Source organism: Palaemon carinicauda, chromosome 1 (assembly GCF_036898095.1).
Source record: "Palaemon carinicauda isolate YSFRI2023 chromosome 1, ASM3689809v2, whole genome shotgun sequence".
Taxonomy (NCBI): domain Eukaryota; kingdom Metazoa; phylum Arthropoda; class Malacostraca; order Decapoda; family Palaemonidae; genus Palaemon; species Palaemon carinicauda.
The window spans coordinates 15,437,827-15,451,994 of NC_090725.1; the positions used below are offsets into that span (position 1 = coordinate 15,437,827).

Here is a 14,168-nt window from a genome sequence, read left to right on the forward strand (position 1 = left end):
AACACTGTTCACCATTGACACTTCAGCTCTCACAATTTTCTCCGAGTGCCACACCCTGGTATACCATTTTGACTAATGGGCTAAATTAAGTGAGCGTTATCGTTGCCTTGTGGGTTAATCTCTTGAGACAAAGGCTACAGATTCTTCCATGAAGAGGAAACTTGTATTTGGGACAGGCATTGAGGCGAGATTCAGGATACTTGCTTTTGTGACCCATAGTCAGTCCCATGCAGCTGAGTAGCTTATTTGGTTCTTTCTCTCCTACCGATCGCCATAGATTAAGAGCTTTAGACTTTGCCTCTGAATCAGGCTGTGAGCAAATCATAAATGAAGCTACTCACAGGTCTGGTAATTGCTTGGACCTCGTATACACTGACTCCCCTGGCGTTATAACTAGTAAGGTTGGTTCTCCAGTCGGGACATCTGATCATGCCTTGATTTCATTATTAGTGAAGACTGAGCAGCCTGTCCCTGATATATCATATTCTTGTAAAATTTATATGAAATCCAAAGCAGACTGGAATGGGATTTTACATGATCTTTTGTGCTTGAATTGGTCACAATTATATAGTGTAGATCCTGTTGTCCCTTTGAATGAGAATCTAGTCAACATAATTGATAGGCGTATCCCTTCTCGTGTGCTAAGGTATCGAGTGAAGGACAAACCGTGGTTCAATGATGATTGTAGACGTGCTTATTTGGAGAAACAGGAGGCCTATCATATTTGGAAGGGGAACAGATCAGATTTGACCTGGAACAACTATACTCAGCTTCGAGCTTTTGCTCAGAGAGTTTATGCCTCAACTGAAAAGTAGTACAATTTAACCATAAAAGAAACACTTTCTGGTACAACTCAGGAACATAAATGGTGGTCTACCCTTAAATCTGCACTCTTTGGTGTAGATGCAACAGTTCCTCCTTTACTTAAACCAGATGGCTCAGTCACTCACTGTCCAAAGGAAAAGGCAACCCTTTTGGCTGATGTTTTTGACAGTAAACAGAGTAATGAAAAACTTGAACTTCCTCATTCCTGTTTTCCTGAGGCTAAACTAACTAGTTTAGCTTTTCGATCTCGTGAGATTAAAGCTCTGTTGGTGGACCTTGATGCTTATGGAGGTGTAGACCCAAATGGTATTTTTCCTTTGTTTTTTATAAAGACAGCAGATTTCTTAGCTCCAAAGTTATCTGTTATTTTGCGCAAGTTAGCAAGAAGAGGAGCTTTTAGCACTAGTTGGAGAATTGGTAATGTTACTCCTCTATATAAATGTGTTTGTGGTAGCTCAAGTCCCACTGATTACCGCCCAATTTCCATAACTCCCATATTATCTAAAGTTTTTGAACGTCTTAATAGGTTTGCTGAAGGTAATCATCTACTCCCTAGTTTGCAATTTGGTTTTCGTAAAGGCCTTGGAGCATGTGATGCCCTTCTTACAATCTCCAATGCTGTACAGAAATCCCTTGATTGTGGTCGGGAAGTTCGTATGATTGGCCTTGATTTTAGTGCTGCCTTTGACCGTGTTAATCATGAGGCCCTTGTTTTCAAACTGAAATGGTTGGGAGTGGGTGGGTTGTTTCTTAGCATTATTATTGATTTTTTAAGTAATAGATCTCAAAGAGTTGTTGTTGATGGGCACCATAGTGATTATAGGAATGTGATATCCGGTGTTCCACAGGGTAGTGTTCTTGGCCCATTACTTTTCATACTATATACACATGACATGTGGTTTGGCCTAGAAAACAAGCTTGTTGCATATGCAGATGATGCTACTCTCTTTGCATCAATTCCATCCCCTGAATGTAGATCTAGGGTTGGTGAATCCCTTAATAGAGATTTAGCTAGAATTAGTGCATGGTGCAAATTATGGGGTATGAAGTTGAATCCTAACAAAACTCAAAGTATGATTGTAAGTAGGTCAAGGACGGTGGCTCCTCAACATCCGGATCTCAGTATTGATAATGTTTCTTTAAATATGTATGACTCTTTCAAAATTTTAGGTGTGATTCTCGACAGTAAATTTACTTTTGAGAAACATATAAGGTCTCTGTCTTCTTCAATTGCACAAAAAATAGGCTTATTGAGAAAGTCTTTCAAGATTTTCGGTGATCAATCTATACTGAAGAAGTGTTTTAATTCTTTCATTCTACCTTGTTTTGAGTATTGTTCTCCTGTTTGGTCTTCAGCTGCTGATTCTCATCCTAATTTGTTGGACAGAAACTTACGGTCTATTAAATTTCTTATTCCTGATCTAGATATTAATCTCTGGCACCGTCGTTCAATTAGTTCATTATGCATGTTGCATAAGATTTTTCATAACTCTGACCATCCTTTACATTCAGATCTCCCTGGACAATTCTATCCTGTTCGTAATACTAGGCAGGCAGTTAATTCTAATAGCCAGGCCTTCTCCATCACGAGACTCAATACTACGCAGTACTCTAGAAGTTTTATTCCAGCTGTTACCAAGTTGTGGAATGATCTTCCTAATCGGGTGGTTGAATCAGTAGAACTTCAAAAGTTCAAAGTTGGAGCAAATGCTTTTTTGTTGACCAGACGGACATGAGTCTTTTTATAGTTTATTTATGACATATTTGTTTTTGATGCTGTTAATAGTTTATATATGACATGTCTGTTTTGACGTTGTTACTGTTTTTAGAATGATTTATTGTTAATTTGTTCTCTTCATTTATTTATTTCCTTATTTCCTTTCCTCACTGGGCTATTTTTCCCTGTTGGAGCCCCTGGGCTTATAGCATCTTGCTTTTCCAACTAGGGTTGTAGCTTGGATAGTAATAATAATAATAATAGGTTTCTTCTTACCATCTGATATAAAGCAGTTCAGTTCATGAGACTAAGGCCATGCGCCTGTGCTTAATTAAATATGTATCTGATTCTGTGCTTTCTGAGACCCAGTTTAAGGAGAAGAGAGGGACCATCGACTGATTTTTACTCGGAGGCAGATACAGGGGAAATGTGAGGAAAATACAAATTTATAAATAGCCTGTATTGATCTTACCAATGCATTTGTCACAGATTCTTGTGAGATCCTCTGGTAGGCACTTACAAAAATTGGAATTCCTGGAAAATATCTTAAGATACATGGATGCTAAAGTCATCCTTCGCCGTGTTAGGCGATTCACCGTGCTAGGCGGTATATCTTAGCAATCCATGTTTGCCAACGGTTATACTCGTATAAGCGGATGAGCAACTTGGTGGAGTGATGAGAGTTTTGAGTGTGGAGGAAATGCCCCCCTAAATCTCTAAGTCACTGGCAGCAGGGTGATGGATTGGGTTTAAGGCGATGGACAAACTGTCTCTTCGGCTTTTACTCCTGATGCTTGGGAATTGATCTTACTAGAATTAGTATGGACCAGCAGAGGTCACTTACCTTAGTTATATAGGCACTGCGCATCACAAGGAACTGACTATCCTTTGAGGTATCTAGCCAATGAATCTTCTGTGGATTTAGTCAGCCATGATGAAGATGATGATGAAATCTTAATCCTCCCCTGTTGAAGTAGAAGTATGTCAGGGTGATGTTCTAACCCCTGTCCTTTTCAGTCTCTTCATCTACTCAATAATGACTTTATTGCAGCAAATTATTATAGAAGAAGTCGGGTCCAAGTAGAATATCTAATATCAGATGGTTGCAGACACCCTACATCTATATGTTTAAGGTAAATGGTTTCTATATAGATATAAGAAAAACAAAAGTCATATTACATAAAAGAAACCAAATCAGAATATCTTCATACTATACTAAATGCACAACTGTAGGTGATGCCATTTCTAAGTAATCTTAGCAACAATTTTCTTCACCCAATACCGAGATCGAAGAAGTGTGTAAAATAAGCAGAGCTTGCCATGCTTTTGGTAGGCTACAGACCGTAATTTTTCAGGAAAAATACCTGAGACTGGCCACTAAAATTGAAGTACAAAAAGAAATAAGTTGCTCAACTCTTCTCTTACTGCGGAAAAACCCGGATTCTATATCCCTGCCATCTCAAGCAATTGGATCTTTTTTAACATTTCCTCTTTGTAGAAAATTATGGGCCTCGTACAGAGATTCTAGAATGAATGGGATCCATAAGCACAGAAGCTATGCTCACCTAATGCCAGGTACCTTGGCTTGTTCACATGGTCTGTATAGCTGAAAAACCGATCCCAAAACATATTTTATCAAAAATTAAGAGAAAATACAAAGACCAAACCAAGTCAACCTTAATTAAATGCAGAATTTTACCAGCTGATCAGCAAACCTTTTGCTAGCGACCAAATGATCAGGAGAATGAGTGTTAATTAACATTACCCAAGAGTAGGGTTGAGCAGTGCATCTCACCTTAAAAAGGCTGCAGCAACTTGCCAGAAGAGAGGTCTCCAAGATATGCCTGATGAGTTATATTTACACTACATTTAATATCTATTGAGGAACTTTGAATGTCCTCATCGGTAATGATGGACTGCTACTACATTGTATTAAATTGAAGCAGTCATGGAAATGTTGACCACTGCTAAGAAGTACATATTTTCAGCATTGTTTTCTGGGCTATGTACAACCATTTTCTTATTTGGCCTTATGTTTTGGTTTGATTTGTAACAATCTGAAGATAATCCTATCAGCATATAGGTGATGGATCGCTCTGCAACAGGTGTAAAATCTGTGCATAGCTCACTCTCCAAACTTGAGTTAACAAGCATCTAGATCAAAGTAGACCCAAGTGATGGGGACCTGGCCAAGAGGCAATAGTTTTATGTTTTATGGACCTCTCATAAAAATCTATACACTAGATAGGAAATATCTAATCAAATAGAATGTATTCACAAGTAAGCTGTGGAGCTGCAATTATGATGATGTCATCAAGAAAGAAGAAATTACATCTAAACTAGTTATATATTTTTTTACTGTTAGGAGGAAGAGTAGCTTATAATTTAGGCTTTGTATTAGACGCTGTTAGGCTTTAGCAGTTGAGTCTATCTGAACTGAAGGCATGGATGTACTTTTTAAAGGGATGTAATGAAGCACAGTAGTGATACATCTGTCATTCTCCACAATATTTGAAAGAAAAGTATGGACATTAACCCTATGGAATCATCTGTAAAGTCTTTCCAATAATTTGATCTTGCTGATTAGTTCAAGGAGAAAAGATGCTTCTATCAGTCACTAATGCAAATTTTGGGACCGCAAAGGCCTCGAATGACTTTGATAATTCTACACCTACACAGATCTTTCAAAGATCCTCATATCTTTAAAGGTCACTTATGTGTGGCAGAGGCAAGGAACAGGTCATTCTCCTGTTACACAATATCCTAGAGACTGATAAAATGCACATGGTGAGTAAGCAGACCCATGTTATTTTGAAGTTTCACCATCATAGATTTTGGATCTCTCACTATGGTCCAATGCCGAACTTAGTCACTGCATTCAGTTTGAAAGTTAAAAGGCCACTCATGAAGGGCCGAGGCAAGGGAGGACCAGGCAATGGCTGCTGATAGCTTAATAGGTAGACCTATAGGCTCTCCCAAACCCCCCATCTGTAGCTCACAAGGATGGTGAGGTTGCAGACACTACAAGCAACTATAGAGTTCGGACTGGACTCTAACTCCTGTATGGTAGATCACCAGGCAAGGACGTTTCCAATAGGCCACTTCAATCAAAACATTATATCATCCATCCTTTTGTTCTCATCACTGCTGGTGAACAATAGGCAGATATCTACATTTCAATTATTCATGTGTTCAATTTCTCTTCAACTTCCTTCTGTACTAAGTCTTCACCTTAATTCTTTGCTCTCCCAGTGAGGTTTTTCATAAACTACAGTTTAGAAGGCCTAATTATTAATATTATTAATTTTTATTATTATTATCATCATTACTTTTTAAGCTGCAACCCTAGTTGGAGAAGCAGGATGATATAAGCCCAAGGGCTCCAACAGGAAAAATAGCCTAGTGAGGAAAGGAAATAAGGAAATCAATCGACTACAAGAGAAGTAATGAACAAATAAAATAAAATATTTTAAGAACAGTAACAACATTAATATTTCATATATAAACCATTAAACTTAAAAAAAAAAAGACAAGGAAGAGAAATAAGACAGAATAGTGTGCCTGAGTGTACCCTCAAGCAAGAGAACTCTACCCCAAGACAGTGGAAGACCATGGTACAGAGGATGGCACTATCCAAGGCTAGAAAACAATGATTTGATTTTGGAGCTTTCTTCTCTTAAACTGCTTACCGTGGCTGAAGAGTCTCTTTTACTCTCGCCCAGAAGAAAGTAGCCACTGAATAATGCAGTAGTTAGTGCCAAAAGAATTGTTTGGTAATTTCAGTGTTGTTAGATGTATGAGGATACCAGAATATTTGGTTTATGTGTAGGCAAAGGAAAAATGAGCTGTGACCGCAGAGAGGGTTCCAATATGGTACATACGAGCCAGTCAAAAGACCCAATAACTCTTTAACGGTAGTATCACAACAGGTGGTTCCTATAATTTCAATACTTTCATATTCTGCTAAGGGACAGGGAATTACTAATATTGACATTTCGGTATGTTTCTTCTTCCTAATTAATGTGTTCAAAGATTTAGCCAACCCTCATCCTTAATTACTTTTTTCTGTCTGGATCCACGTTAAAGATGGTTGTGTTCAGGCGTCTTTCTTCTTCGCAGATGATTACTGCTGCTTCGTCCACCTCCCTCTTATTGTACACTTTCAAGAAATTAGCGTGAAGAGTTTTAAATGCTCCACCAAAATTTACCTTGTATTCCATATAATGAAACACATATTTGGTTTCATAAGGCAATTTCTACTGGAACTTCAGCTTTTTTCTATTTTGGTTAATAGCACAAACACTTTCTGACTCATTCTAAACTGACATACTTGGCAGTCTTGTTGAAGTGATGCTTCTGATGCCCCTGTGCTTTATACAAACTTTTTTTCTGACTAGTTGATAAGTCTCTTCAAGGGATTTCCAGAGCTCCATCACCTTCAAATGCATCTCTTCCGTGAATTTAACAATATATAGGTTATCAAACTTTTATTTTTCACATTTTTTTTTCATTATCATAATATAAATGGTTGACATGTAAGTTAGAATCCAAATTCATTTGCATAATTTAGAAACTTAGCCGCATAAATATTTTATCCTTCTATAGAAAAGGAGTCAGTTACACCATTTATAGAAAGGCATTGGTACCTATCAATTTTAAATTAAGATTTGTTTTATATGGTGACTTCGTTATTAGAAAAGTCAATTTTTATATTTATCTAAGGTAGTTATTGATTACCAAAGTTTATGCTTTTTTCCTTCTGTTTTTTTTATCGTGTGGAGTCTCTGGTCTCGTAATTGATTCGTAAATTTTCTTGCTTTAGGGTATTAATTTCCCATTTTTTTCTAATATAAATGCTCATTTATCACATTCTTCAAACGTTTGGCTTTTTTTATTCACAGGTTATCCAGAATTTGGACAATATTTGAATGCAACAAAAAGGTCAATGGTGTATTCTTGTTCTTGGCCAGATTATCAGCGGGAGCTTGGAATAATTGTGAGTATTATTCGGTTTTTTAAAAAAAAACGTTCTTTTGATAAATAAAGTACTCGCTGATACACAATTGCAGTTTATAAATTCGGTCTGTTTCACCCATAAAGGAAGAAATACCAAGGAAGTAACGAGGTCTATTTATTTTACCCATTAATTTAAAGGTCCATCAAGGATTGCGGAAGTTTTATTCTCTCTCTCTCTCTCTCTCTCTCTCTCTCTCTCTCTCTCTCTCGCTCTCTCTCTCTCTCTCTCTCTCTCTCTCTCTCTCTCTCTCTCTCTCTCTCTCTCTCTTTTTGCGAGAGCGTGTAGAATGTGTTTTTAACAGAAAGCATTATTTACTCATAATATTTTTAAATTACACCATTTGAATAATATGATCCCTGTAATAAGTAATTGATTTAGTTCTCTTCAATATGTCTATATTTTTATATGAAATTGCTTTTGTATTAGCCTAGAATTTTGTTTTGATCTGCTTTTCTTGAACATTTTTGCTTTTATTACACTTATACTTATTTATTTACCTTTGTTACAGCCGGACTGGGAATCTATCATAAAGACTTGCAACCTTTGGAGGAATTTTGATGATATACAAGATTCTTGGGCATCTGTTACAAGCATCCTTGATTACTATGCTGATAATCAAGATAGCATTATTCCAAATGCAGGTCCTGGACACTGGAATGACCCTGATATGGTAAGATTAACTTTTAATTTGTGATTCGGTTGTATGAGTTATAGTAACTTGAAGTTTTACACAATTTTTTAATTTGTCTATTCTTGGGCATTCTTAAAAAAATTAAAAAAAGCCTGGAAGTAATGAGCCTTATTTAGAAGTTCTTGCATGGTTTGTTTTCCTAGAGCGTATTGTTCGTATAAATTTGCTTCCCTGGATTCTTTAACACTTTGCCAAAGGTTTGGACTTCTGGGAGCAGCGATTTAAGGTCGACAAATAGATCAGCCAACTATAGCAGCTCTTCTTACACTGGCAGGATTAAGTTTTAGATGATGACCTCTGTCAGTCAGTTCAATGGGATGCTGTAAGGACTGATGAATTCAGCAGCACCCTTCAGCGAAGGAATGAGATGCTGTCCATTTTATCTATGTTGTGTTACTCATATAGCATCACAAAAAACACATCAAGGGACTTAAAGAACTATTCAAGCATATAAGGGAAGCAGTTCTTACTATCGACCTTCCAAGTACTACAATAGATATGGTTTAAGGGTTGTAGGCCACTAATGAATGGCAGAGGCAAGGGACAGTGTCATTGCCTTATCAAGCAGAACAATGCCCTAGAGACTGACCATATATACATTTTAGCCCCCAAGACCCGTCTCCACCCAAGCTAGGACCAGGGAGAGCCAGGCAATAGCAACTGGTGACTTAACAGATAGACCTAAAGGCTCCCCCAAACTTGCAGCGACCAAAGGATCTAACGAGTTTTAGCGGGGCTCGAACCCCAGTCTGTCAATCACCATTCAGGGACATTACCCCATAGGCCACCACAGCCCTAACAATATATTCCTAGGATGCAAGGTAACATGTAAAAGTGCCCCGCTAAATTTTTGAAGTTCCAATATCCAAGTACAAGTGAGATAATGCCATGGACTAACAGGCTAATTGCGCAGTTCTTGCCACTGACTTAGCTAAAAAAGGACAACCGAATGAGGTGAAGCAGACTGAACCTCGAGAAAAAGCATATGGTAAATATAAGCATTCATTTTGAAATACAATGGTGCGACTAATCCAGATGTGCTACCATAACATAAAGAGGTAGAATGAGAATGGAAGGTGATTTCACTGACCCTTTGAACATAGAGATTGAACTGAAGCAGCAATGTTCATTATTGTGCCTCCTTTTCAATCTTGCGCTTGAATGGGTGATGAGGCAGATACCACTAGATGGAGATGAAGTAAGGATGACCAATGGGGTAACAAGTGACAGGATGGCGTATTCAGATGATGTGGATCGGCTAGATAAGGCCTTTGCAGAACGCGATAATCAAGTCAAAAAGTTTAGAAGAGCAGCAAAACAAGTTGGTTTAGAAATAAATGAAAATAAAACCAAGGTCATGAAAATTTTTAGTGGAGGAATCGAGCTGGTCTTTATGGAGCATGGAGGGTTACTTTTGGAGGTGGTGGTTCAGTTCAGATATATGGGCAAAACAATAACCATAAATAATGAGAAAAGAAGAAATTAAAATCAGAATCGTGGACCAGTTCGAGATGAACAGAATGGCGAATGGAGAAGAAGGCACAATATAGAACTGGTGGGCAGATCATGTTACAAGAATGGGGGATATTAGTTTGATTAAAGGACTGGAAATTAGTAGACCAGTATGGAGAGGACTTTTAAGCAGACTACACTTGAGATGGTCTAATAATATTAGAACAGACTTGAAGCAACTCTGAGTTGAGTATTCAGCATAGTGGTGTATGTTGGATTTGGACCGTGGGTAGTGGAGCCTTCTGGTGAAGGCATCGAAGGATCACGAGGTCCACCGGCAATGAAGTGAGTGAGTGATTTAGAAATCTGCTGATATTGCATCTATACTGTATGCAGTACCAGGCTTCGACAAGACTTGTATCATACGAAAACTGTGGTGCAGAGGGGGAGGGAGTAATTTTTGGAACTGTGCCATTTCTGGCAAGCATTTTTCCATATGAGCTAAAATTATGCAATGAAGGGTTATTATTGGAAGATATCGTGATTTTGGATTGAAATATGGTAATTAAGAACTAGTCATCTTTGTTAATTGTAAAGTTCTCTTTTAAATACCTAGAATGTAAAAATTTTGTTCTTGGTGACTAGCGTATATCGGAAGCAAATGTTAACTTTAGGGGGCCTTTTAAACTTAAAGATTTTTATCCAAGACAATCTAGACAGTTGTCATGAGTTAAGAAATGACTCATAAAACCATAAGATTTTCATATAAACTGGATAGTCAACGTGTTGGAGAATATTCATGCAACATCTTTCATTTATTTTTTGATGGAAGATACCCATTTTCAATCAATTGTTGTTGATTGTTCTTTCAGCCAACACAGACTTGCCCTGTTCAAGAACAAAGTCGATTGTAAGTTTTGAAGTAAGATAGGAAGTAAGTTGGCCGGTCATCAGCCAACCGTTGAAATACTACCGATAGAGAGTTAGAGGGTCCTTTGACTGGTCAGCCAGTACTACATTGGATCTTTCTCTCTGGTTACGGTCCACTTTCCTTTTGTCTACACATACACTGAATAGTATGGCCTATTGTTTACATATTCTTCTTTGTCCTCATAAACCTGACAACACCAAAAATTCTTCTTCTCTCAAGAGGTTAACTACTGCAGTGTAATTGTTCAGTGGATACTTTCCTCTTGGTAAGGGTAGAAGAGACTCTTTAGCTATGGAAGCAGCTCTTGTAGGAGAAGGACACTCTAAAATCAAACCATTGTTCTCTAGTCTTGGGTAGTGCCATAGCCTCTGTACCATGGTCTTCCACTGTCTTGGGTTAGTTATTTCTTGCTTGAGGGTACATTCGGGCACACAATTATATCTAATTTCTCTTCCTCTTGTTTTGTTAATTTTTATAGTTTATGTAGGAAATATTTATTTTAATGTTGCTGTTCTTAAGATATTTCATTTTTCATTGTTTCCTTTCCTCACTGGGCTATTTTCCCTGTTGGAGCCACTGGGCTTACCGCATCCTGCTTTTCCAATTTGGGTTGTAGCTTAGCAAGTAATAATAATAATAATAATAATAATAATAATAATAATAATAATACTTGGGAATATGACTTTTATTACTTATATTAGATCTCATTTATTTACCATCTCGATATCCCTGACATGACACAACCGCCGTCAGTTCCAATTTACACACCCGCAGAGAAATTATTTTGCTTCTCGCCATACCCAAATTATATTAGATATGAACTTCTGGTTTATTGAATTATGTCGATGAATGATTGAGGTTTTTCATGATACTTGTAAAGCACCTTTGTAAATCTTAAAAGTATTAAAAAGCGAATAAAACTTTAAAGTTATGCAAACTAAAAATATTTATTCAAATATTCATAACAAATATATATGTTAAAGGACTTATCATGTATGGAAATCGTATGGATGTGGCTGTAGCAATGATTTTCATAGATATCTGGTTGGTGATGAGCCGTGATTGATTACTAAATTCTATTCTTTTTTATGGTCAGCAATGATGTCATGTGTGAAGCTACATACGTTGATGGTTCATAACGTAATTAAAGAATGAAGATGAAAAGAAACTGATGTTACATTAGGAAAATGAATATATTTAGTATATAAAATAGATAAATGTGGTATGCTTAGTTATAGAAAAATAGCAATTGTAGAGCGAAGAGGGACAATATTTTTTATCCAACAAAGTTATTTTTATCAATTTTTTTTAATTTTTTCGTATACCATGTGAAAGGGAAAGGAATGCATTTTTAAATGACATATGAACATGACAATTGTAATCAATTTGTAAATGCACAAACACTTGTAGAAAACATTTTCTATTCATACGTAAAATTACGAATAAAATCTGGCATCAAGCGCTTTTACATTCAGCATACCTTCTTTGCCATTTTGTGTAATAAGTAAGTAATGAATAATGCTAGGAAATAGAATTGAGATAGCAATGGAAGGATGGGTAAGTTTTCTATATAGATCATCAATAATATATAAAGGTTTTGTCAGAAATAAATCGAGCAATCGTAGAGCAAAGACAGAAAATACATTTTTTATATTTATGCCATTGAATTTATGATAAATTTTTTACATCAATGTATTCATAGTTTTAAATTTTTTCTGTATACCATATGAAAGCAAAAATATCCTTTTAAATTTTACATGGAAAATAATATTTGAAATTATTTGCAGATGCACAGTCACAGATGAAATAATCTATGTATGCGTAAAATTTTCGTGAGAAAATGGTGTGACGGGCCGAGAGAAAGGGTTGTGAACTCAAAGGCAGTGTGAAAGTAACAGAGTTATTTTATTATAGAACACACTCCTTTATATACAAAACCTCAAGGCAACAGACATTTTCATGTTCACAAGACAGACAATGTAACAGAGGAAAACCGGAGACATGATTATTCAGGTTCATTTTAGTGTGAGGGAAGAGCGCAGATACAAGCATAATATATACAAAATAATTTATGTACGATCGTGTGACACACGGTTGGTACATGGCTCCCCCCCCCCCTAAAAATGACATACTGTACATGTTAAATAGGGCGCCCTGATCTAGAGAGGCGAACTGTAGGCGGGTCATCTGGCAGAAGATAAGCAGGTTTTAGATGATCAATGGAGAGACTGTCGTCTTTGCCACGAATGTTTAGTTGGAATGCTTTCGGACTGCGTCGGATCACAAGGAAAGGGCCCATGTAACGGGGCGTTAGTGGTGGCTTGCAAGTGTCGTTGCGCAGGAAGACGTGCGTTGCAGAGTGCAAATCCGTTGATATGTGATGCTTCGCTGAGGACTTGTGAGTCTGGCGGCATGGAGTAAATTTTCCCACGACGTGACGTATGCGCTGGAGATCGTCGGAGGAGGTTGTAGAAGGAAAAAATTCGGCAGGGACGACCAACTAGTCGCCATACACCATTTCAGCTGCCGAAACGTTGAGGGTGTCTTTAGGAGTGGTCCTTAGTCCCAGGAGGACCCAGGGAAGCTGAGTAAACCAGTTGGAATCCTTGTAGCGGGACAACAAAGCTGCTTTGAGGGTGCGATGAAAACGTTCAACCATTCCATTGGCAGCGGGGTTGTAGGCAGTTGTCTGATGTAGGGTGATGCCCAGGAGATTCGCTAATGATGTCCACAATTGAGAGGTGAAAGTGGTTCCCCTGTCAGAAGTAATATGCTCAGGGATACCAAATCTTGAAATCCATCCAGAGAGTAAGGCAGATGTACATGAGGCGGACGTTGCAGTTTCCATGGGAATGGCTTCAGGCCAACGAGTGGAGCGGTCGATGACGGTAAACAGGTAACAATGTCCTTGTGATGTGGGTAGGGGGCCTACAACGTCGACGTGAATGTGTGCGAAACGACGCTGAGGTTGAGGAAAGGTGCCCACTCCTGAATCAGTGTGTCGATGTACTTTGGAAGTTTGGCAAGAAGTACAGGCGCGGACCCAATCCTTAGCATCCTTAGAAATGCCGTGCCAAATGAACTTTGCCTTCAGCAGCTGTGCAGTAGAACGGCACGAGGGATGTGAAAGGCCGTGAATGAAATCAAACACCTGCCGTCGCATGGGATTAGGAAACCAAGGTCGCAGTCTACCAGTACTGACGTCACAGAGAAGGGTGGTGTTGGAGTCTTCGAGGGGAAAGTCTTCCCAATGGAGGGACATGCAGGATGTCCTACATGCTTGATACTCTGGATCCTGTCATTGGGCTTCAGCCAGGGCGTTGTAATCCAATCCCAGTTGAACGGCAGCCAACGTGTTTCTTGACAGGGCATCGGCAACGGGATTCGATTTCCCAGGGACATATTGAAGGGTGCAATTGTATTCAGCCACGGCGGAGAGATGTCGGCATTGACGGGCGGACCAGGCGTCAGACTGTCGAGTGAAGGCGTGCACCAGAGACATATGGTCTGTGCGAATGACGAAGGGCGTACCTTC

The 14,168-nt window shown here is 38.3% G+C and overlaps 1 protein-coding gene across 3 annotated transcripts in view; it reads left to right on the forward strand.

Annotated features, from left to right (window-relative positions):
• The window catches only part of LOC137647082 (alpha-N-acetylgalactosaminidase-like), a 53,888-nt gene that overhangs the window by 16,767 nt on the left and 22,953 nt on the right, over window positions 1-14,168 (forward strand). For all 3 annotated transcript variants that reach the window (XM_068380296.1, XM_068380285.1, XM_068380274.1), the window contains exons 5-6: window positions 7,444-7,538; window positions 8,068-8,229. In XM_068380296.1, coding sequence (XP_068236397.1) covers window positions 7,444-7,538; window positions 8,068-8,229 — 257 coding nt within the window. The remainder of the gene's footprint in view (window positions 1-7,443; window positions 7,539-8,067; window positions 8,230-14,168) is intronic.